The sequence below is a fragment of the Dromiciops gliroides genome, chromosome 5, assembly GCF_019393635.1.
Source record: "Dromiciops gliroides isolate mDroGli1 chromosome 5, mDroGli1.pri, whole genome shotgun sequence".
In the NCBI taxonomy this organism is placed as follows: Eukaryota; Metazoa; Chordata; class Mammalia; order Microbiotheria; family Microbiotheriidae; genus Dromiciops; species Dromiciops gliroides.
In genome coordinates, this window is record NC_057865.1 from 234679896 (window position 1) to 234706222 (window position 26327).

General features: G+C 40.1%; 1 protein-coding gene across 1 annotated transcript in view; it reads right to left on the minus strand.

Annotated features, from left to right (window-relative positions):
- Positions 1-26327, minus strand: part of C5H12orf56 (chromosome 5 C12orf56 homolog) — a 127875-nt gene that overhangs the window by 39040 nt on the left and 62508 nt on the right. Inside the window, exons 4-6 of the mRNA XM_043964892.1 lie at positions 16368-16812; positions 12246-12319; positions 3320-3464 (exon numbers count right to left, since the gene is read on the minus strand). Of these exons, the coding sequence (XP_043820827.1) occupies positions 3320-3464; positions 12246-12319; positions 16368-16812 (664 nt within the window). The remainder of the gene's footprint in view (positions 1-3319; positions 3465-12245; positions 12320-16367; positions 16813-26327) is intronic.

The following is a 26327-nucleotide window of genomic DNA, read 5'->3' on the forward strand; positions in this document are numbered from 1 at the left end:
ATTTCCTCATGGGGAGTTTCTTGTATCCATGAAATCACAATCTGATCATTATACTTTTCCTTAAGTCTGCACTAAGTACTAATTTTATCTCATTTAACTCTTATACTAATTCCATGAGTTGCATCTTACTCTCCATCTTATAAAGGCTAAATTGGTCTGATTTACCCATGGTCACCCAGCTGGAAAGAAAGAGGTTTGAAACATAAGCACTCTCCTCATTCCAAGCCCAGTATTCTCATCTTTGACCAACTAAGGTAAACGTGGTTAAGTACTATAACAGATATTATGAACACTTAAAGGAACAGAAAATTATATCTGGTTGGTAGAAACCAAAGGATTTAGGAAGGAGGTATCCCTTGACCACAGAGAAGGTGGAGATGGGGAGAAGTAGGAGGCATCCCAGGAAGAGAGAATAACATAAGCCGAGGTGAAGAAGGGGAGGTTTTTTGTTTCAGTTGAGCTATAAATAAGCACAATACTAATGTCAGCTATTACAAAAGATTTACAGAGCATTTTACAGGGTAGTGTGCTCAGCAAATGTTTAAGGCAGTTAAAAGAATACTGGATCCTAGTTTTATATTTCAATTTGGTATAAATAGCTATCTCAAGAAGGCGATTCTCTCAGGCTGGGCTTTATCAAATACCTCTCCGACCTAGGAAGATTTAGACTTTCCCACTGAACCCAGCAATGATGAGAAACCCCTTTAACTCATTTGATTGACTGTGGCTGTGGCTGTGGCTGTGCTAGTTCAGCAAATTCTCATTAAGTTTCAAGTGCCCTAAGCAATGAGACTCTTGAAAGACAGAAACAAATCGTTTAGTTTATCTATTAGTCTACTGATCAAAGCAGTAGGGTGTTCGGTCCTGTGCTAGGCAAGTAGACAATAGAAGGCTTTAAAACTTATTAAATGTGTAATGTACTGTCTCTTCAAGTTTGTGGTTACAAATTGATGGATAAATGAATGACTGATACCGCTGACCCACTTTAAGAAATTTTCCCACCACAGTGCGGGTCTAATCCATCCAATCCATTCTTCCAATCTCCATTTGTCACACGACCAGCCTCTGGGTATTCAGCTGCTCCTGTGCCACCCGGCTGAGCCCAGAGACACTTTAAAATCAGCCACCATCCCCTTGCGACCAAAAACAAGCAATTATTGAATGGTTGATCAATGAAGGGGTCCTTTTTGACTACTGAAACTAACTGACCTATGGAAATTTGTTTTGTTTGACTTTACATATTTGAGAAGGATTTTGTTTTTTCTTGCTTTCTCAATGAAGGAAGGAAAGATGGAGAGGAAGAAGGGAGAGAATTTGAACCAGAAAATAAAGAAAAATTGAATTTTAAAAGACCTGACATATATAGGGATACCATCCAGGACCTTGATTTTAGCAATGTTTGGGCTTTTCAATACCCTTCCTATATTGATCTAAAATTGAGTCAAAAGTTACCATTATACAACTAATTATATGTTTGATGTTTCAAGCCACCTCCATACATTGAATTTAGCAACTCACCTGTGTTTAAACATTAATGACAACAGGCAATGATAAAAAAAGAAAGGCTCCATATACATTATAACAAAATATTTATAGCAGCAGTTTTTGTGGTTAGCAAAAAAATTGGAAGCAAAATAGACACCCATCGATTGGAGGATGGCTAAACAAAGTGTGGTGCATGAGTGTAATGGAATAATGCTGTGTTGTAAGAGATGATGAATGTGATGAGTATAGAGAAGCACAGGAAGATTTACATGATCTAATGCAGAGTAAAGCAAGTGGAGCCAAGATATTCAGTGGCTATAGCAATATAAAGGGAAAGAACAAAAACTGGAAAAGAAATTTTTAATGTTGCAACATTACAAAGAAAATTCAAATCCTTAAAGAAGAGACATGAGAAACCACATTCTCCACACCTTTGCAGAAGTTAGAGGGAAGGGTGTGGAACATTGCTTATATTGTTAGATTTTTCTTCTAAGTATTGATCTCCTTTGCTGATTTTCCCCCCTTCCTCTTTCTTTTTTCTTTTAAAAATAATCCTTTTGGGGCAGCTAGGTGACGTAGTGGATAAAGCACTGGTCTTGGATTTAGGAGGACCTGAGTTCAAATTCAGCCTCAGACACTTGACACTTAACTAGCTGTGTGACCCTGGGCAAGTCACTTAACCCTCATTGCCCTGCAAAAAAAAAACCCCAAAAACCCCAAAACAAAAAAAAAATCCTTTTTGGGGGCAGTTAGGTGGCACAGTAGATAGAGCACCAGCCCTGGATTCAGAAGGACCTGAGTTCAAATCTGGCCTCAGACACTTGACACTTAATAGCTGTGTGACCCTGGGCAAGTCACTTAACCCCTATTGCTTCACAAAAAACACAGAAACAACAACAACAACAAAAAAAAACAAAAACAAAAAAGGCCCCAGTCCAAGTTTTGAGAAACACTAGAGATCAGGAATGGGGGTCACTGGAATATTTCACTCATTAGAAAATAAAATTGGATTGTCCTTCAGTGATGGACCTACCAAGACTGATGCAGAGAGTTTCATTAAAAAAGCTTTTGAACATTTCATCACATTTTGTGGAAAGTGGCTACTCAAGTTTGTACATGCTAGTATCAATAAGGAAACTTGTGTGTGTTTTGTTTTTTTTTAGTGAGGCAATTGGGGTTAAGTGACTTGCCCAGGGTCACACAGCTAGTAAGTGTTAAGTGTCTGAGGCCAGATTTGAACTCAGGTACTCCTGACTCCAGGGCCGGTGCTCTATCCACTGTGCTACCTAGCTGCCCCAGCTTATGTGTATTGAACAGGAAAACTGTAGACTTACGGTTTGAATTTAGGATTGATTCCATATATAGTTTAATTCATCACATAAAGCAAATCATAATAAAACTGGTCACATCATAATTTAGAAGTTTAAAAAATCCTTTTTTTTTAAAAAAAAGGGATAGTTCTCTGGGAGGAAAAAGGGGAAGGAAAAGGGGGAGATTTAGGCAATGTAGAAAGAAGATATCAAAATTTAATTTTAAAATGTAATGCTGGGGCAGCTAGGTGGCACAGTGGATAGAGCATCGGCCCTGGAGTCAGGAGTACCTGAGTTCAAATCTGGCCTCAGACACTTAACACTTACTAGCTGTGTGACCCTGGGCAAGTCACTTAACCCCAATTGCCTCAAAAAAAACCAACTCAAAACCATAAAATGTAATGCTGCAAAAGAGACAAAATGTTTATTCACCCAATTTCAGACTACCATTATATGTTTATTAAGGCTCTACCCAAGTTCTACATTTTATAAATATTTTTAAAAGGTTTTTAAAAATCACTTACTTTCCAGAAAAGCTTTCTGAAAATGAAGTTTCTCTGGGCTGCTACTTTAAGTTCTGCAGTTAAGCAGGCTATGCGTCCTAATGTATTGTCTTTAAGAAAGAGTTCAGATTTCAATTGACTGAATAGTTTAATCATCTCTTCAGACCTATAGGGAGAACAAAAATAAATTCTATAGAGTTCAGAATGTCAAAGGTGTACCCATGAAGCCACTTTACATCTATTCATAATCCCAGTTCCAGGGGCGGCTAGGTGGCGCAGTGGATAAAGCACCGGCCCTGGATTTAGGAGTTCCTGAGTTCAAATCCGACCTCAGACACTTGACACTTACTGGCTGTGTGACCCTGGGCAAGTCACTTAACCCCGATTGCCATTGCCCCGCAAAAAAAAAAAAAAAAAGACATAATCCCAGTTCCAAAGGAGTAAATTCTTTTGTGGGCAAAGGAAAAGGTATCCATGAGCTAGTTAAGGATCTTTGAATTTATAATCCAATGTCTTCAAAAAACCATTTTCTCAGCTTATGCATCATACAATTTTCAGGCTAGGAAAGATTATACTTGGCCCAAAGGAAGACTTTGAGCTGAGATATTTGGGGAGAGATGATGCAGAAATGGGAGCAAAGCCAGGAGAGAGGTGAGAGGGGCAGAGATGACCACTGGGCTCCTGCAGAAGATTTGTGTGGGTGTCATGAGACCTTGGACTTAGTGTGGGGAGCTGGTTTCAGAGCAAGCCTCTGCTATCTGGACATAGAATTCAAACTGAGAATACTGGGTCCCTTTAAGACCAAAAGATGCTCCAGAAAGATTTTCTCTCTCCAATTCCCTTATTCCCCTGTGACTACTCACTATCTGGCATCTGATTATTATTATTATTATTATTATTTGTGCATTAAGTCATTCTGATTTAGCTTCTCATTATATAAGATCTTGACCATTCAATTTGCATATTGCATATTTGTATAATAGTAGAAAGTGACGGATGAGTAAAAAATGGTAAAAACTGGCTGAAATTTATATAGGAATCTTTTTAAAAAATTGATGAGGAGAGTCAATTCTGTTCTAGGGACCAGATATAGGAACTGATCTGAGGACATAAAGCATTGTTTAATTATTCATTTGAAAAACCTCCCCATAAGCAGAATCTTAAGTAGAACCTAAGACTTTCCTTTCTACCCCACAACTGAATGAGTCATTCATTCACTGGCAGATCACTGAAGTAGGTGACTGAAGATAAGCAATTCCCACTTAAAAAGAGGAAGAAGAGGAAAGGGAAAGAGTATGTCTTACCTGGTGTTGGCCCAGTGGGGAGGGGGGGAAGGGAGGCAGGGAAGAGATAGGTGTGGTCTAGAAGGATTCAGCTCTATCCCCTTTCCAGAAATTGAGGACAAAAAAGAAGAGGTTTAGTACGTGTGGCATGACTGCCCTGATGCTATTCAAGGAATATCTGACCAACAGCTGAAATGAGTAAGTAAGAAGTATCCCATGGCCTAAGAATCTATGAGGGAAAGTTAGCTAAAGATGGATGGGATGTTCTCAAAATTCTGACAACACAATCACAAATGATTAGGTCAGAACATGGGGGTACCAACTAAAAAGACAAACCAGGGGCAACTAGGTGATGCAGTGGATAGAGCACTGGCCCTGGATTCAGGAGGACCTGAGTTCAAATCCGACCTCAGATACTTGACACTTACTAGCTATGTGACCCTAGGCAAGTCACTTAACCCCAATTGCCTCACCAAAAAAAAAGACAAATTGGACTGTTGTTTAGTCATTTCAGTCATGTCTGACTCTTCATTACCCTATTTGGGTTTTTCTTGGCAAAGTTTTTCTTGGCAAAGATACTGGAGTGGTTTGCTGTTTCCTTCTCCATCTTATTTTACAGATGAGGAAATTTAGACAAACAGGATGAAATGACTTGCCCAGAGTCACACAGCTAGTAAGTGTCAAAGGATGAATTTGAACTCAGGTCTTCCTGACTCCGTGGCTAGGTACTCTATCTACTATGTCATCTAGCTACCCTACCCAGAGTATTTACTCACCAACTCTTTTTTTTTTTTTGAGTGAGGCAATTGGGACTAAGTGACTTGCCCAGAGTCACACAGCTAGTAAGTGTCAAGTGTCTGAGGCCAGATTTGAACTCAGGTCGTCCTGAATCCAGGGCTGGTGCTTTATCCACTGCACCACCTAGCTGCCAAAGGTTGACTTTTTAAAAGCTGAGTCAGGGAAAGAAGAAAACCAACAGTGAAAACTTAGTAGAGAAAGGTTAACTGCTTCTAAGCATCTGAAGGGCTGACATATAAAAAGGGATCTTGCTTGATCTCAGAAGGAAGTACTAGAAACAAGAAGTAGAAGCTGCAGAGAGGCAATTTGTAGCTTGATAGGAAAAAGAATTATGTAACAAATAGACATGTACAAAATTAGAAAGCACTGCCTCAATGGGTTCTTTTTGGGGGGAAGGAAGTGGGGTTAAGTAACTTGCCCAAGGTCACACAGCTAGTAAGTATGTGGGGCCCAATTTGAACTCAGGTCCTCCTGACTCCAGAGAAATTTCACTATTCACTGGACCACCTAGCTGCTCCTCTCAAGAAATTCTTCAAACAGACATTAAATGACCATTTAGTATTAATGTTTGAGGAAGTATTCCTGCTCACATGTTGGTAGGACTAGATGACCTCTATGGTCTTTTCAAGTTCAGGGATTCTCTGATTGTCTGAAATAAGAATTCCATAGTGAGGAAACCTGAGCCATACTGTCCCCCTGCTCCTTGGGATTGTTGTTTACCATGTTACCTGTCTCTGCCTCTTGACAAGGACCTGCCAGGCAGTTAGGTATTCTGAATCTAGGCTTTGGTGGATTTCAGGGTCTCAGCCAACATTTTGAACAAAGAACCAGTCCAACAGGAATCAATGTCTCTATAATCCCACTCGAACCTGAGAAATAATAGATACCACCCTATCCCTGGATTTATGGGCTTATGGATAAAAAGTTGGAAGGGACCTTAGAGGCATCTAGTCTAGCCCACTCCTTTTACAGATGAGGAAACTGAGATCAAGAGTGATTAAATGAGGGGCAGCTAGGTGGCACAGTGGATAGATCACTGGCCCTGGATTCAGGAGGATCTGAGTTCAAATCCAGCCTCAGACACTTAACGCTTACTAGCTGTGTGACTCTGGGCAGATCACTTAACTCCAATTGCCTCACACATACAAAAAAAAGAGTGATTAAATGACTTGCTCAAAGTCACACAGGCAGGGGCAGCTAGGTGGTGCAGTGGATAAAGCACCAGCCCTGGATTCATGAGGCCCTGAGTTTAAATCTGGCCTTAAACACTTGACACTTACTAGCTGTGTGACCCTGGGCAAGTCACTTAACCCCAATTGCCTCACAAAAAAGAGAGACAGACAGACAGACACAGGAAAATCATCTAATTTAAAATGGATAAAGCACCGACCCTGGATTCAGGAGGGCCTGAGTTCAAATCTGACCTCAGACACTTGACACTTACTAGCTATGTGATCCTGAGCAAGTCACTTAAACCTCATTGCCCCTCAAAAAAAAAAAAAAGTCACACAGGCCGTAAAATGGGTCAATTATGAGATCTGAACCCAGTTCCTTTAACTCAAGACCCTGTAAGAGATACCATTATCAACTTCTAGAAGCTCAAAGAGGGCAAACAAATAATTAAGGCTAACACTGATATAGCACTTTAAGAGCCCATGATCTTTTCACTGAGTCACACTGCCCCTCAGAATGTTTTCAGGAACTCAAGACCCCAAAGTGTTTTAGTAGATTCTTTTGGCAGAAACTACCTTTAGGGAGGTAAGGCAGTGATTAACCAGGACCCTTGTAGTAATACATCCAAAATGTTGAAAGCCATTCCCACTGGAAACTGATGATTCTGAGCAATAGGAGCTATCCTACCCCAAACAGGCTCTGCTCCCCACCCCCACCCCCACACACCCCACCCTGCCTTGGGTACGTTGGTCCTATGCATTTATTTTTCCCCAGGAAACTACAGCAGTAGAAAATAATTCCAACAAAAAATGTGTTTTACATGATTGCACGTGTATAATATATATTGGATTGCTTGCCATCTTGGGGAGGTGGAAGGAGAAAAATTTGGAACTCAAAATCTTTCCAAAAATGAATGTTGAAAATTGTCTTTACATGTAATTGGAAAAAAATAAAATACTATTAAATGAAAACAATTCCAACACCTTCCTTGACAGCAGTGAAGGCAGCTTTGAGGCTTGGCACATCCCCCTCAGAAGGGGTACCTCACACACACACACACACACACACACACACACACACACACACACACACACAGGGTAGTCCAGTCAGACCATAAGAATGTAGAATAATCCAAAACATTAGAAAATTTACCCAGAGGCATATAAAAAGGGCGCTTTCTCCCCCTTTTCTTCCCAAACCCAAACCAGTTTAACTTTTCTTTGTTTTGGGTTTTTTTGTTTGTTTTTGTGGGGCAATGAGGGTTAAGTGACTTGCCCAAGGTCACACAGCTAGTTAAGTATCAAGTGCCTGAGGTCACATTTGAACTCAGGACCTTCTGAATCCAGGGCCAGTGCTTCATCCATTGAGCCACCTAACTGCCCCCAGTTTAACTTTTCTGATGTTTATATTATGGGCTTCTGCAATCAGATGCCTTGTCTCAGAAGCTCTGCCTCAGACAACAAATATGTGATATTATGACCAGTACAGGATACCTACATGGAGGTGAAACTGCCTATGATCCAAGCAGGAAATAGACTCCTGGCTGGAGGAGGTCTGGTGGTATTAGATGGGCTATTTCACCTTGCATCAAGGAGAAGCTATGATAAGTGGGCTTGAATTTATACCATGAAAGCCCCACACTACCAAGCCATCTCTGGATAACTACCTTGGGGAATGAGAGGTTACAGGACAAGCTGTAAAAGACACCATTATAAGCAGCTAAATTTAGGCTTATAAAAAGCTAACAAATAATAATGGCTAACACTGATTGAAGTTTGCAAAACGCTTTACATACTTTGTCTCAGTTGATCTGGATAACCACTCTGTGAAGAGAGTATTATTACTTATCACCATCTTACATATGAGGAAGGTGCTTTGTGTCACCTTTGAGGAAGGTCACACAACTAACCAATATGAGAAGCAGAATTATAACTTGGGTCTTCCTGACCCCAAGTCCATGAAGAATCAGGGGTGTCATGATTTCAAATATGGCTAAGCCCCTAGAGGTAAGGGCAGCCAGGTGGATAAACACTGGCCCTGAAGTTGGGAGAACCTGAGTTTAAATCTCACCTTAGACACACACTAGCTGTGTGACCCAGGGTAAGTCAACCCCAATTGCCTTAAGCAACTGGGGCCATGTCCAGTCATCCTGTTATATATCTTGCCACTGGCCCAGATGGCTCTGGAGGAGAGAGTGAGGCTGGTGACCTTGCACAGCCTTCCTCACTTAAATCCAATTCACTGTAAGTCATGACATCATCCCAATGTCATGGTCCTCTTTAAGAATGAAGGACAAACAACAACCACAGAAAGTGAGAGGCAAAAAAGTCGCAAAGTTGGACTGTCTTCTGCATCACAGCCCCATGTCTATCCATTCTTTTTAGTTGTTTAAATGAATCTATCATTAACAATAAATTAAAGCAATCGTTTAAATTGTTTAAGGGCAGCAAGGTGGTGCAGTGAATCTAGTGCTGGATCTAGAGTCGGGAAGACCTAAGGTCAAATCCAACCTCAGACACTTTCTACCTGTGTGACCCTATGCAAATCACTTCAATCTCTGTTCACCAGTTTCCTCATCTATTAAATGGGAATAACAATGGCACCTAACTCCCAGAGTTGTTGTGAGGCTCAAATGAGAAAAGTATTTAGCACAAATGCCTACCACTGGGGGCAGCTAGGTGACACAGTGGATAAAGCACTGGCCTTGGATTCAGGAGGACCTGAGTTCAAATCCAGCCTCAGACACTTGATACTTACTAGCTGTGTGACCCTGGGCCAGTCACTTACCCCCAATTGCCCTGCAAAAACAAAAAACAGACAAGTGCCTGGCACTTAGTAAGTGCTTTATAAATGCTTACTGTTGTTATTATTATTAGGAAATTATTATTTATTATTATGTTATATTATTATGGTACATAACACATATGATTATAAATCCATCCTGTTTAATTGTTTTTGTCCCCAGGGAAAACTTTTCTGTTTTGGACTCTAATTTCAATGGATGAGTGATGTTATCAGCTGGTATTCCCAGAAAAGATGGAGATCACAACACATGGACTCTTCTAATCCATATGACTGACGTGTGTTGTCTGCCTTTCTCCAGCTCTTTTAAAAGCTTGTGGCTAAGGGCAGCTAGGTGGCGCAGTAGATAAAGCACCGGCCCTGGATTTAGGAGTACCTGAGTTCAAATCTGGCCCCAGACACTTGACACTTACTAGCTGTGTGACCCTGGGCAAGTCACTTAACCCCCATTGCCCGGAAAAAAAAAAAAAAGCTTGTGGCTGGGGGCAGCTAGGTGGCATAGTGGATAGAGCACTGGCCCTGGATTCAGGAGGACCTGAGTTCAAATCTGGCCTCAGACACTTGACACTTACTAGCTGTGTGACCCTGGGCAAGTCACTTAACCCCAATTGCCTCACTAAAAAAAAAAAAAAAAAGCTTGTGGCTACAGTTCAACTCTGTATGTTGATCTGCTGACTCTACTCATAACATGACAAGTGCTCCTCCCTTTTCCGACATACATGTCCTTTTTCTCTTTTATAACCTGAACATGTCCTGTGCTTTATTGGTCATGTGAATAAATAAATGAAAAAACATGTTAATAATAATACCTAGCAATTATATAGTGCTTTAAGGTTTGTGAAGAGGTTCATGAATATCTCATTTTATCCTCACAATAACCCTGGAAGGGAGGTGCTATTATTATCATGCCTATTTTACAAATGAGGAAATTGAGGCAGAAAGGGATTCAGTCAGATAGGGTCATATAGTTAGTAAGTGGCTGAGGCTGGATTCAAATTCAGATCTCCCTGACTCCCAGGTCCAATACTCTATTCACTGAGCCACCAAGGTGTATCTATACAAATACTATGTATCTTTCCATTGTCCTGTGTATCACCTGTAGTTTTGTTAATAACAGTAATAACTCACAGTACTTTAGGGTATACAGAACATTTTCCTCACAATGACCCTCTGGAAAAAGATGGAGTATGTCTAATTATGCCCATTTTACAAATGAAGAAATTGGGGTCAGCTAGGTGGTACAGTGGATAAAGCACTGACCCTGGATTCAGGAGGGCCTGAGTTCAAATTTGACCTCAGACACTTAACACTAGCTGTGTGACCTTGGGCAAGTCACTTAACGCTCATTGCCCTGCAAAAACAAAAAAACAAACAAACAAAAACAAAGGAAGAAATCAAGATTCATGGATGTGAAATAATTGGCCAATGGTCAAATGGCCAGTAACTATTAAAACCAAGATTTGAACCAAACCTCTATGCCCTATGTTAGCAGTTCTTTTTTTTTTTTTTTGCGGGGTAATTGGGGTTAAGTGACTTGCCCAGGATCACACAGCTAGTAAGTGTTAAGTGTCTGAGGCCAGATTTGAACTCAGGTACTCCTGAATCCAGGGCCAGTGCTTTATCCACTGTGCCATCTAGCTGCCCCTGTTAGTAGTTCTTGAAATGTGGTGTGGGGACTCCTGGAAGTACCCCAAGACTCTTTTGGTTTTTTAGTGAGGCAATTGGGGTTAAGTGACTTGCCCAGGATCACACAGCTAGTAAGTGTTAAGTGTCTGAGGCTGGATTTGAACTCTGGTCCTCCTGAATCCAGGGCCAGTGCTCTATCCACTTCGCCACCTAGCTGCCCCCCCCAAGACTCTTTCAAGGGATCCACAAAGTCAAAACTATATTCATAATAATACTTAGGTTGTTTCCATTTCTAATATGATACCAATAAACATAACCTACATGAACAAAAGTTCTTTGGAGAACTCAATCATTTCTAAGAACAAAAAGGGATTCTGTGACCTAAAAGTTCAAGAATTGCTGCAGGATACTATGCTGCATTTGGGGATTAGTTCCAGGATCCAGATCTCAACTCTTCCATTTATACTAACTATATGACCGTGTGACAACTTCCCTGGTCAGTTCCCTCATCTGTAAAGTGACCAGATAACCTCTGAAGTCCCATCTAGCTCTGAATCTCTATTAAAATGCAGACTTTAGGAATTTCTCATAAAATATGAGGCAAACCTCCTTCTTCAGGTAACACTCTTTTTTTTTTTTTTTTTTTTTTTTTTTGCTGGGCAATGAGGATTAAGTGACTTGCCCGGGGTCACACAGCTAGTAAGTGTCAAGTGTCTGAGGCCAGATTTGAACTCAGGTCCTCCTGAATCCAGGGCCGGTGCTTTATCCACTGCACCACTTAACTGCCCCCCTTCAGGTAACACTCTTTTTCTTTGTTTGTTTGGTTGTTTTTTTGCAGGGCAATGAGGGTTAAGTGACTTGCCCAGGGTCACACAGCTAGTAAGTGTCAAGTGTCTGAGGTCAAATTTGAACTCAGGTCCTCCTGAATCCAGGGCCGGTGCTTTACCACTGCGCCATCTAGCTGCCCCCCCAGGTAACACTCTTAAGCAAGTGTTTTCTTATACCCTATTTAAAGCAGCAACCACAGAGTATTGCCATAAAGATGGTCATTTCTGAACAGACCCAGAATGGAGGCACAGAAAGTCTTCAACTGGTCCATTCTACCTGTGCTTCTAAGTTCACTGGCAATAAAGAATCCTTAGCTCAGCACATGCTGATGGGCTAGGAGAGTATAAGAAAAAAAAGAGATCATATTTACTGTACACACAGATTTCTTCTACTTAGTATAAAATCTTAACCTATTATCAGAGTTATTATAGCCATACCTATATGGCTTCTGACATCCAGGTGTAGAATTGAACTTGCTAGCATACAGTGGATCTTGTAAAAGTGTGGCTTGCTAGAATAGGGGAGAAAAAAGTAGAGTTAGGACATAGTTATTATGTTATTTCATTATTATTAAATATTAACCACTCACTGATAAACTATTCATTATTTATCACTATTGGTTAATTATCATATATTGTGGTATAATATATTATAATAGCATTATTATATTATTTCATAATAAACTTGTGTTTTTCCTTATTTATTAGTTATTACTAATAATTTAAAATGAACTATTATTGAATTATTTATCATTATTTATTAGTTCATTATTATATTATAATAGTATTCTTCTATCATTTAACAATAAGCTTCTTGTGGAATGATAATTTCAGAGTTCATTTCATATCCCCAGTAGATGAGAATCTATCCAACTTTAAAAGATTTCCAAACATACATTTTTCCAAAGTTTAAATCTTCTTGGTCCTAATTCCTCTCTCTTTTCCAGTCCATTCTCATCCAAATAAACTTCCTGTAGCAAAGGTCTGACCCCATCATTCCCTTACTCAAAAATTTTCAGTTGTTCTTTACTACCTACCAAAGAAAATACATATTCCTAGGCATGGCATTCAAGGCTGTGAGAAATATGTCTCTACCCTCACCTTTGTAGCCATGTTCCACAGGCATCTCCCTCACACGTTGTCTTGAATTTCCTCCCTGCTCAACTCTGCCTCACAGAATCTCTCTTCCTTCAACCACCACCTCCTCCGGGAATCCTTTCTGGATCCCTTTGACTATTAGTGCCATCTACCTTATATTTTAGCCGCTTTGGGTTTATTGGTATCTATTCTCTTTATGTATATTCTGTACGCACACATAGGTAAGTACATGATAGCTAGATGATAGACAGATAGATGATGCCATTGACCATATTAGAGAACTCCTGCGATACTCACCCAGTTCTTCCCTCACATTCGGGTTACCACAATCAGGGTTCAAGGGTATATAAGCCATAAGCCCCCATCAATATGCTTTCCATTAAGAATCAGTCAGTAGGGGGGCAGCTAGGTGGCGCAGTGGATGGAGCACCAGCCCTGGATTCAGGAGGACCTGAGTTCAAATCTGGCCTCAGACACTTAACACTTAACTAGCTGTGTGACCCTAGGCAAGTCACTTAACCCCACTTGCCTCACCAAAAAAAAAAAAAAGAATCAGTCAGTGGGGGGGCGGCTAGGTGGCACAGTGGATAAAGCACTGGCCTTGGATTCAGGAGGACCTGAGTTCAAATCCAGCCTCAGACACTTGAGACTTACTAGCTGTGTGACCTTGGGCAAGTCACTTAACCCTCATTGCCATACCAAAAAAAAAGAAAAAAAGAAAAAAGGGGGAAAAAAAAGAATCAGTCAGTAGAGGGGGCAGCTAGGTGGTGCAGTGGATAAAGCACTGGCCTTGGATTCAGGAGGACCTGAGTTCAAATCCAGCCTCAGACACTTGAGACTTACTAGCTGTGTGACCTTGGGCAAGTCACTTAACCCTCATTGCCCTACCAAAAAAAAAAAGGAAAAAAGGGGGGAAAAAAGAATCAGTCAGTGGGGGGAGCAGCTAGGTGTGTGACCCTGGGCAAGTCACTTAACCCTCATTGCCCCACCAAAAAAAAAAAAAGAATCAGTCAGTAGGGACAGCTAGGTGGCGCAGCAGATAGAGCACCAGCCCTGGATTCAGGAGAACCTGAGTTCAAATTTGGTCTCAAACACTTGACATTTACTAGCTATGTGACCCTGGACAAGTCACTTAACCCCAACTGCCTCACACACATACAAAAAGAGTCAGTAAACTCAATTAGCTCTTAGAAAACACATTTACTCAAAGAGCACAGCAAGAACAGTTGTTAACAGAAAATCTTCCCCATAAACCTTGTGCATACTCTCTCACAAGTATGCATCTAGGAAAACATATGGCTAAGGAAACTTATTACTTCAGCATTGTCACTGCTGGGTGTAGTATCTGCACTAGACCAGTTGCTCAACTAGATTTGCTCCTGCTACAGGAAAATGTCTCTGGTAGAGTAGGGACCCTTACCCAAGTACTTCTAGAAAATTTTCCAATTATACATACATCCTCAGGGTTTATGCTCTAATATTTATCATCTCATAGGCAGGAGGTATGAGAGCAGAGGTTAGCTTTACCTTTTGACCACTCTTCTTCATTCAGGGGTATGAAGAACCTCAGTGAGAGAGATCACACCCTTGACATTTGACATTTACTAGCTGCGTGACCCTGGGCAAGTCACTTAACCCTCATTGTCCCCGGAAAAAAAATCAAATGAGAGAGACACCCTAATTTACAGTGACAATCCATTTCCCAAATTTTTCCAAATTCCAAAAGAACACTTCCCAAATCGTCATCTCTGCCAGTTAGGCCTAACTAGGGAACAGACATTTATTCACAATTACCATGCATCTGTGGAGTTCAAGATGCCCCCAAGTTTGTTTGTTTGTTTGTTTAATGTAGGGTTGTGCTGTAGGTCTATGCAAATAGAAAAGGTATGAGAATAACCTGGGAGGGAGAGGTGCCCACCCCCTGGAGAAACCAAGTTCTGCTTTCTTTTCATATGCAAATGAAAATTCAAATCCTAATTTCCTGGACAAGGTGTGGAATAATTCATCTGTTTCCATATGGAATTGGCTCAATCTCAACACATTTACATCTCATTAATTTTGTAATTTATAATTACAGATTTGCTATTCTAAAAGGGCCACACACATATATACACTTATATATAATATACATATATATGGGGCATTTTTAAGAACCTCCACTATGTGATAATGACCATGTTATAGACTTCAGATACAAAGAAAAAAACAGAGATAAATAAAGATAAAACAAATGCAAATACAGAGTAATTAGAGGAGAAGAAAAAGCATGAACCCCTGGAAGGATCTAGAAGAACCTAGACCAGCAAGTTATCCCTAAGTTAAGCTTTGAGGGTGATAGAGGTAATAGTGAAGGAAGAAAGCTTTCTCAAATTGTTTCTACTCTACCTAAAAATATTCCAAAATTCAGAATCTGAAAATCACTCCTCACCCAATTTAGGTGTTGCTAATTCAGGTTCTTCTGTGAATATATTTTGGGCCTTCTTTAAGTATTCTTTGGGGCAGCCAGGTGGCATAGTGGATAGACTGCCCAGACTCATCTTCCTGAGTTCAAATCTGGCCTTACTAGTAGTGTGACCCTGGGCAAGTCACTTGACCCTATTGACCTCTATTTCCTTATTTGTAAAATGAGCTGGAAAAGGAAATGGCAAACCACTCCAGTATCTCTGCCAAGAAAAACCCAAATGGGGTCATAAAGAGTCAGATGTGACTGAAAAACAACTGAACAACAATTAAGTATTCTATTTGTGTTTTGGGGGGTTTTTTAGGGAATGGGGGTTAAGTGACTTGCCCAGGGTCACACAGCTAGTAAGTGTAACCACTGTGCCATCTAGCTGCCCCCTCTATTTGTTTTTAAACATATATACAAATGGGTTTGAATTCTATGGGACCCCAAAAAGAAAAATTATTCATATGACAGAAAGTCAGGACTAATCACTATTAATAGTAATTTCCCCAATATATCTCTTGTTTATTACACCTGTTCCTCCCTATAGTACTAGAATCTTTTTCAGGTGCAATCTATGTATTAATGTTATGGGAGCACTTTTAACTAAGGGTCCATGGTCCCTTGGATAAGATTAAGGGAGGGATCTGTGGATTTGGTGCCTCTCTTTCTCTCTCTTTCTTTCTTACTCTTACTCTTACTCTTACTCTTACTCTCTCTCTCTCTCTCTCTCACTCACTCACACACACACACAGAGATAATTATTTTTCAACATAATTGGTTTCCTTTGTAACCCTATGTATTTTATTTTATGCATTTAAAAACATTATTCTGAGGAGGGGTCTAGACTTGAAAAAATTCAGATTTTTGTATTAAGTATTTCCTATTTCCTTCTGGCTGATGAGCTTTTTGGCAATTCTTAACACTATTGGGAATATAATTACTAAATTGACCATTGGCTTTATTGTCCTGATACCAGTATACTGAAGCAGCAGTGGAGCATAGGAGAGAGCACTTACTATGATGTAATTATTCCAGGAACTTTTTAAGTGTAGAAACATGGGTGAAGTAGTAGAAATAATATACAGGTGAAGCTCAGACTCCTTTTTCTCCAGTATTGGGCTGCTAGGTAAAATAACGCCCCTGGAGACATTTCCGGGGTAGAAGTCATTTCCATTCCCACTGAATTTGAATTGGATCTCACTCTGAGAGTTTTTCTGATCGGATGGTGCCTGGGATTCTTTTGTGTTAGCTGCATAAGACAGGATACTTTCCGTTCCATTAGTCACTGATGGGAGGCTACTGCCTGAGATGCCAGTGGATACGGTCGATAAACAGCTCCTCTCTGAGGGGATGGGCAACGGTCGAAAGGCACTCTGGTCAACATCAGGAGGCTTCTTAGGCTCAGCTCCATGACCCAGAGTTGAGGCACTGGGCATTGTTAAACAGCTCTCTTGATGGTACCTGTAGCATGAAATGGAAAACAAGATATAGGATTGCATGTTCTCAGTGCAGGAATTTAAAAAACAAAGAAACAACAAATAGCCTGATTGCACAATAGGTGTGTAGGAGACTATAAGGGATTCCTTTTATCTAAAAAGAATATTTGGGGGCAGCTAGGTGGATAAAGTGGATAAAGCACCTGCCCTGGATTCAGGAGGACCTGAGTTCAAATTTGACTTCAGACACTTGACACATACTAGCTGTGTGACCCTGGGCAAGTCACTTAATCTTCATTGCCCCACAAATAAGTAAGTAAATTGAGAGAGAGAGAGAGAGAGAGAGAGAGAGAGAGAGAGATGAATGAATAAATAAGTAAATGAATGAATGCATAGATAGATAAATGAATGAATGAATAAGTAAATAAATAAAAGAATGTTTACTCAGGAAAGGGAATCATTCCTAATTTCCTATCATTGCATTAAATTAAACATACAGGACAATTGTAATAAAACATGAAAAAATCTGATAAATAAGGCTTTGAAAAATATAAGTACATTTTATATTTTAAGTATCACACCTCAGAGAAGAAGGGTGGTATGATGTTGGTGATGGAAAGACCTGGGTTCAAGACTTGGGAGCTCCCACACCAGCAGTTCCCTGCACCAATGAAATCAAAGGTCCAGACTGCACACAATCTCCCCAAAAACTTACCACTCTAATATCTATTTTCCCTTTCATGGTGTCTCAAATCTTACACTCATAGGACCTTCTCATTTTTTATTTTAATTGCTGATGGCTCATTACATATAGTGTGCATTTCTATTGTTGTTGTTTCAGTCTTGTAGTGGTTTGCATTTCCTTCTGAGAAAAATTCTTATTTTACTATTATGTTAATAAGCAATTGTTTATTTGGGATCCACTCTTTTCTTCTCAATTTCCTCATTTCAAGCCCAGCCCCCGTAAAAAGTCACTCTGAAGGACATGGTTGATGGATGAAATTGTCCTAACCTTCAAGGTACGCGCTCTTCAATCTTGGCTGGGACCCCACGAAACTAGGACACTTCATTTTTGTTTAGAGTATAAACCCAAAGAAAATGAGCCCTTGTCCTTGTACCCCTCCATTAGAATGTAAAGTGACCCAGCTCATGAAGGAGAAAAACAACCAGAGTAGTCTGGATAGAGGTGGATTTCCCTGTCCAAACACTTTCTTTGAAGAAGGAACTAGTAGTCACTAGTTTGAAATTCTCTCTCTCTCTCTCTCTCTCTCTCTCTCTCTCTCTCTCTCTCTCTCTCTCTCTCTCTCTCTCTCTCCAACCCCTCCCCCACCCACTGAGAAGGCAAGAAATACAATACTCATTACTCATATGAAGTCATGCAAAACATATTTCTGCATTAGCCTTGTTATAAAAAAAAAAAGAAAGCAAAAAATATGCTTCAATCTGCACTCTAAGCCCATCAGTACTCTATCTGGAGGTAGATAGCATTTTTTTTTTATCATGAGTCCTTTAGAAGCATGGTGGCTCGATGTATTGATCAGAATCACTAATCTTTCATAATTGATTATCTTTATAATATTGCTCTTACAGTTATTCTCCTGTTTCTGCTCAATTCACTTTGCATTAGGTTTCTTCTGAAACCATCCTCTTCATCATTTCTTATAACACAATAGTATTCCATCATATTCTTATACCATAATTTATTCAACCCCCTTCACAATTGATGGACTTTCCCATTAGTTTCCAATTCTTTGGCATCACAAAAAGAGCTGCTACAAATATTTTTGTACATATAGGGCCTTTTCTATTTTATTTGATCTCTTTGGGATACAGACCTAGTAGCAATAGTTGAATGAAAGGGTTCACATAGTTTTATATTCCTTTGAACATAGTTCCAAATTGTTCTCCAGAGTGATTGGACTATTCACAACTCCACCAACAGTGCATTAGTGTACCTATTTTCTCATATCCCCTCCCCCGTCCATCATTTTCCTTTTCTGTCATTTTAGCTAATCTGATGGGCATAGGGTTAGAGTTATAGAGTTGTTTTAATTTTCATTTCCTTGATTATTAATGACTTAGATAATTTTTTCATATGACTACTGACAGCTTTGATTTCTTCCTCTGAAAACTGTCAGTTCATATCACTTGACTATTTATCAACTGGGGTGGTGAAGGAAAGCAGGCAGCAGTGGGGCAGATGATGGAGAGGTGATGAGTCACTTAACATAACCACAGATTGGAGTTGGGAGCACTCAAACAGCATGGACCCCTAGGAGACAGAAGAGTACTGGGGGGCAGCAGTTTGAGGTCTGAGTTTTTTGGTAACTTTTATTTGTGCTTGGGGTTAGTTCATTAACACAGCCAAAGCATTTCAAAGCTGTCAGCAAAATTTAAAGTTAGCATGTGCATATCAATCATCTCAAAATTATCAGCACCATTTGGGGATCTGCTGGTCTTTACTGTGTAGATCTGGAATGTATGTGGGATTTATATATCATAAGACCAAAAGGCCCCAACAACAAAATCTAGATGGCTTCCCCTGATTCAGTACATATTACCAGGATATGACTTTTGGTTAATATGTGATACAATCAACTGTGAATGACTTAGCTCTTCTCAGCAATACAATGATCCAAGACAATTCCAAAGGACTCATGATGGAAAAAGCTATCCACCTCCAGAGAAAGAACTGAGAATCTGAATGCAGATTGAGACATGCTTTAATATATATATACATATATATAATTGGTTTCATGGTTTTTTATCTGTGTTTTACAACATGGCTAGTATGGAGGGTTGTTTTTTTCTTTCTCTTTTTTTTTTGTGGGGCAATAAAGGTTAAGTGACTTGCCCAGGGTCACACAGCTAGTAAGTGTCAAGTGTTTGAGGCTGGATTTGAACTCAGGTCTTCCCAAATCCAGGGTCAGTGCTGTATCCACTGTGCCGCCTATCTGCCCCTAGAAATATGTTTTGCATGACTGCACATGTATAATCTATATTAAACTGCTTGCCTTCTCAAGGAGGGAGGAGAAAAGGGAGGAAGGGAGAGAATTTGGAACACAAAATTTTTTAAAAAATGAATGTTAAATTTTTTTATGTTGAGAAAAAATAAAGATAAACAAATTGGGGAAAATATATAATACAGTTTATAAATCATGCTCCTTTATTCTTCGGGACAATTGGTATGTGATTTCCAGATTTTCCTTTGCAGTCTGATTTCCTGCTATTGCCCCTTTATTTTTGGCTATTCATAAACTTACTCTACTGATTAGATAGAAGGGAGGGTTGGTCAGGGGGACCAGTACAAAATACAATTTTAGGACAATGGGGATAAAACCTCTCAAAGGGTTATTGTGAAGGTCAAATGAAATGAGATATGTAAAGGTTTTTGCAAACCTTCAGGTCTTACTATAAATGCTAGCTATCATTATTGTAGCAAAATGCACTTGATCCTCATTTTCTTAGATATGCCATTTGTAAAGTTAATGAGATCTCTTTTAGTGGTCTGCATCCTGTAATCTCTCAATAATAATGTCTGTTCACAGGCTGCCCACTTCCTAAAGCACAAGGGAAAAGCAGCAGACTCAGCCACAAAATGCTGTTCTATCATCACAAAATAGGTTTTCCTGAGCACCCACCTGAGCACACTCCCACACCCAACCTGCTAAAAAATCAACTCCATAATGATCCTTCGAAAGCTCTAATTATATCTTATTCCGCCCTCTTTTCCCCATAGCATTAGGGTTCCAATGCTGTGTTCTCTATGTAGCTAAAAATAGAAGATATTTAACATCAAGATTTGAATGTAAAAGGTTCTGTCTTGTATGAACATGGATGGCAGGTGCTTTAGCCCTCAAGAAGTAATCATTTTTTCTACCCTTGTATTTACATATATTAAAACTGTATACAAATTAAATTAAGATGCAAAATAAATGCATGTGATAGAGTACTTGTATGCTTCCATTAAAATGCTAAGCAATGTGCTATGTGATATTTCAGTAAAATATAGGAAGTTACAGAAAATTTCTCTTGAAGCTTCTCTTGCTTCTCTCTTTTGTATAAAGATCCTATAATTCAGACAATTTGTGTGCTATAAGTGTTTCTATAAAAGATGTCCTTTCTTAGCAGTACAAATAGGCTTTGTATCTTATTAAGCTGGAACCAATTAAGCTGGCTTAGTAATGGAATCAAATCATATTCTTTATTTGCAGTTCAATAATTCCTTTGCTCTTCCACCCCCACTCCCAACTTCTCTTTTTGTGTCTCTGTCTCTGTATCTTTTTCTGTCTCTGTCTGTATCTGTCTCTCTGTCTCCCTATCTCTGTCTTTCTGCCTCTGTCTCTCTATGTCTGTCTTTCTGTGTCTGTGTCTCTGTGTCTCTGTATCTCTGTGTCTCTGTCCGTATCTGTCTCCCTGTCTGTCTTTCTGTGTCTGTGTCTGTGTCTGTGTCTCTGTATCTCTCAGTCTCTGTATCTGTCTTTCTGTCTCTGTCTCTCTGTCTCTCTGCTTCTCTGTCTCTGTGTCTCTGTGTGTGTTTCTCTGTCCTTCTGTCTCTGTCTTTATGTCTCTCTGTCTCTCTCACAAATTTATTCGAAATACAAACTCTAGGAACTTTAATTGGCCTGATTCTACCTTATCCTTCCACACTGAGGTTACTGAAGGCTAAAATATCCTCTAAGGAGCTGCTTGTGTACCTCTAAGGAAAAAATTTGGCCCCAAGAGAGAGCAAGAAATGAAAGAAGTGGGTTGTGTTAAAAAGAACATAAACAAGGGGGCAGCTAGATGGTGCAGTGGATAAAGCACTGGCCCCGGATTCAGGAGGACCTGAGTTCAAATCCAGCCTCAGACACTTGACACTTATTAGCTATGTGACCCTGGGCAAGTCACTTAACCCTCACTGCCCCACCAAAAAAAAAGAAGAAGAACACAAACAATTTCTTTCCTCTATTTTTGCTGGACATGAAAGCCAGAGAGGAAAAAAAAAAAAACAAGGAATAAGACTATCAGATTTTGGATTATGTCCCAAGACTATTTAGGAATACAAAGTCACAATTGAGATCAAATGCACTTTAAAAATATATTAAACGGGGCAGCTAGGTGGCACAGTGGATAGAACACTGGCCCTGGAGTCAGGAGTACCTGAGTTCAAATCCAGCCTCAGACACTTAATACTTACTAGCTGTGTGACCTTGGGCAAGTCACTTAACCCCAATTGCCTCACTAAAAAAAAATAAAGAAAGAAAGAAAGAAAAAAATATATATATTAAACTCTTATTTTTAAAAAACCCTTAATAGGGGCGGCTAGGTGGCACAGTGGATAAAGCACCGGCCCTGGATTCAGGAATTCCTGAGTTCAAATCCGGCCTCAGACACTTGACACTTACTAGCTGTGTGACCTTGGGCAAGTCACTTAACCCCCTTTGCTCCCCCCCCCCCACAAAAAAACCCTTAATAAAATTCAGAAGCAGGGCTAACAGTGGAAATCTAGCTCTTCCTTGAAAATGCATCATTGGGGGACAGCTAGGTGGCCTAGTGGCTAAAGCACCGGCCCTGGATTCGGGAGGACCAGAGCTCAAATCCAGCCTCAAATACTTGACACTTATTAGCTGTGTGACCCTGGGCAAGTCACTTAACCCTCATTGCCCCACCCAAAAAGAAATGCATCATTGCTGTTCACACAGACTTTGCAGGGCTAGCTGCCCCTTCTTTCATGTCCTTGTCACACTGGGCCAGAAGGAGTTGGCATATTCCTTATTCCCTACTGACATTGGCAGGCTTTCCCTCTTTCACTATCGCTCAGCAACTTTTCATTCTACCTGCTCACTTTTTTCCTTTTGTTCTACAAATATAATCAGGTCTATCTCATCCTAAAAAAAACCCACACCACCTTCCAATAGTCCTGCCATTCCTTCAAGCTACCCTTGAACAGCTCTTCTGTTGCCACACTCCTAGAAAGAATCATCTACAACCATTTCTGCTACTTCCCACTCATTTCTTAATCACCTGCCTTCTGCCACCACTTGACTGAAGCTGTTCTCTCTTCATTTCCCACCAGCTGTACGCCTCTGGACCTTTATCTTGCCTGGGGAAACATTGTCATCCTGCAGCATCACTTAAACAGTGAAACTCACAAGTTATCAGTATCACCTACCCCTGGGGCCCTTCTCTCTGAATGAACAGGTTTGTATTAGCAAGCTCCTCCAGAACCTCTATTTAAGGAGGGCCAGCCATCTCTTCATTTCCTACCTGGATGTACCTTCTGGACTCAATCCTGGCTGAGTTCCTCACCCACCTCCTTTTCAGCTTCCTTTTGTAGATAGTCTTTCCCCATTAGCCTGTAAATTCTTTAAGGGCTGGGAGAGTCTTTTTTTTTTTCTTTTTCCAATTTTTTTTTATTCCCAGCATTTAGCACAGTGCCAACTGTTTAGTAGACAATAAATGTTTATTTACTGACTGACTGGCTCTCCAAGGTTTCTAATGATATCATAACTGACAAAGGTAATAACTTTTCCCATTTATCATTCCATTTGACCTCTTGAAGTTTTGGATTGCCAAATCTCAATTCAATGAAAGCCAGACTGAACAATTGATGATATTCCCAAACAAGAGACAAAATTCCATAATAAAATCAATTACAGAGCTCAATGTAAAGTTCAGTTAAAATTTGCTTCATCAAACACAACAACTGATTGAACAATCTTAGCTTTCAGGGGACTCCTGGAGAATAATTTTCTGAAAATCATGCGATCTAGGGGGCAGCTAGGTGGTGCAGTGGATAGAGTACCAGCCCTGGATTCAGGAGGGCCTGAGTTCAAATCCAGCCTCAGACACTTAACACTTACTAGCTGTGTGACCCTGGGCAAGTCACTTAATCCTCATTGCCCTGCAAAAAAAAAAGAAAAGAAAAGAAAAGAAAAGAAAATCATTCAATCTCTCTTTTTTTTTTTTTAGTGAGGCAATTGGGGTTAAGTGACTTGCCCAGGGTCACATAGCTAGTAAGTGTTAAGTGTCTGACGCCGGATTTGAACTCAGGTACTCCTGATTCCAGGGCTGGTGCTCTATCCACTGTGCCACCTAGCTGCCCCCATTCAAGCTCTCTTTAACCACTCATTTTACAGATCCTCCTTTCCAACTGTCCAGAAGTAATATCAAGAAACACTTCCATTAACAGAAGGAATCAAAAACTTCTTCCATCTCTTAGTGTGACCATTATCCTGATGGAGACAAGGAATAAAGAAAGAAGGTAATATCTCTTAGGTGGATTAAGCAAAGATTCCTTGCTCTGTGGGTTACCACCCTAATTACTTCAGGGAGGAATCCTTCCTGGGCAGATCACAGAGAAGGGTAGGGCTCAGGACTGAGAAACTGGCTAAGTCTTTGATAAGAACGATATCAAAAAATTTTAGTTAGTGTTATTGTTTTGGAATTGAGAGTTAAAGATTCATGGGGCAGCTAGGTGGAGTAGTGGATAAAGCACTGGCCCTGGATTCAGGAGGACCTGAGTTCAAATGCAGCCTCAGACACTTACTAGCTATGTGACCCTGGGCAAGTCACTTAACCCTCATTGCTAGGACAAAAAAAAAATTCATGAAGTTTTTCTCATAAATGGCACAGTGGAAAAAGTGTTGGGCCTTGAGTCAGAAGACCTGAGTTCGAGATTTAGACCCTTAAGAGCTAGCTGTATGTTCCTGAGCAATTTGCTTCACCTCTGTTTCCCTCAGTTTCGTCATCTGTAAAATGGGGATAATAATAGCACCTACTTCACAGGTTGCTGTAAAGATCAAATGAGATAATAATTGTAAAGTGTTTAGCACAGGGCCTGGCACACAGTAAGCACTAAATAAATGTTCACTTCCGATTAGGAAAATTGTTAATTATTAAATATTCTCTCAACATTTCTAAGGGAAGAGTGTCAATGTGCTTCCACACAAATGTCTTTTCCATCATGTTCAACTCTTTTCTTGACAGAGATACTGGAGTGGTCGACCATTTCCTTTTCTAACTCATTTGATAGATGAGGAACTAAGGCAAACAGGGTTGAGTGACTTGCCCAGGGTCACACAGCTAGTAAGTGTCTGAGGCTGGATTGGAACTCATGAAGATGAGTTCCAAGTTCAGTGCTCTATCCACTGTTCCATCCAGCTGACCCACTTCCAAACAGAGTAAGTCTTTAATAAGATCTTGTTGACTAGGGGCAGCTAGGTGTCGAAGTGGATAAAGCACTGGCCCTGGATTCAGGAGAACCTGAGTTCAAACCTGGCCTCGGACATTTGACACTTACTAGCTGTGTGACCCTGGGCAAGTCACTTAATCCTCATTGCCCTGCAAAAAAAAAAAAAAAATCTTGTTGATTAATTGTTGATCATTCCTATTTCCAGAATACTACCTCCTTGGCTTTGATAACATTGCTCTTTCTTGCTTCCTCTACTTGTCTCACTATCCATTGCTGGATTATTATCAACCTCCTACCTCATTAACCTGTGTATTCTAGGGCTCTGACCTGGGACTTTTTCTTGTCTCTCCTGACTTTCTTGAAGATCTCATCGGGTCCCCATGGGCTTAAGTCATCTCTAAGTATATGACTCCTATCAGATCCCTTGGGTTGAAGTCATCTCTAAACAGATGACTCCTGAACTTCACTCACATGTTATCAACTGCCCACTAGATATTTTCCCATGAAGTTTTATAAACATCTCAAACTCAATAGACACCTAGAAGTACTCATCTTAACTTGTAACTTTCCTATTTCTGTTGAGAATACATCACCCTCCAAGTTGCAATAGAATCATAGGTCTATAATATAGAAATACTTTTTTTGTAGGAGTTCACATGTATAATTGATATCACATTTCTTGCCTTCTCAATGGGTGGGGAGGAATCATGAGGGAGGGAGAATTCAGAACTCAAAGTTTTGTTTTGTTTTGTTTTTAACGAATGTTAAAAATAAATAATAATTTCCGTCAAAAAGGATAATAAGTATCAGATTGCTAAGCAACTCAAAGAGGGGGCAGGGGATGGAGGGAGGGATAGAATGTGGAACTCAAAACATTTTTTTAAATGTTTTTTAAAGGTGGTGCAGTGGATAAAGCACCAGCCCTGGATTCAGGAGTACCTGAGTTCAAATCCGAGCTCAGACACTTGACACATACTAGCTGTGTGACCTATGGGGTCACCTATGGAGTGAGTTTAGTGTGACTGGGATTCATGTCCTCTGAGGGAAATGGAAGAAAAGGATTATGAACCATAATTTAAATGGCAACTTAAGAGGGAAAGGGAAGTCCTGACTCTAGAAATAACCCCTTCCTTCCATGGAACATGATGAAAAATGGTCCAGAGTTGATTAAGTATCCTAGATGGATGGAAACCCTGGAAATCAAGATAGATGCCTGGCTGCAGATAACCACAGATTGCCTTCTAAGTGTGATACATAAAAGGTTCAAGAGATATCATCATGCTAGTATACAATTAAGAAAAGGGGTCAGTGATACTCTCAAATTCCAAAGACCCCTCATGCAACCCACTCAATGATTATATGCC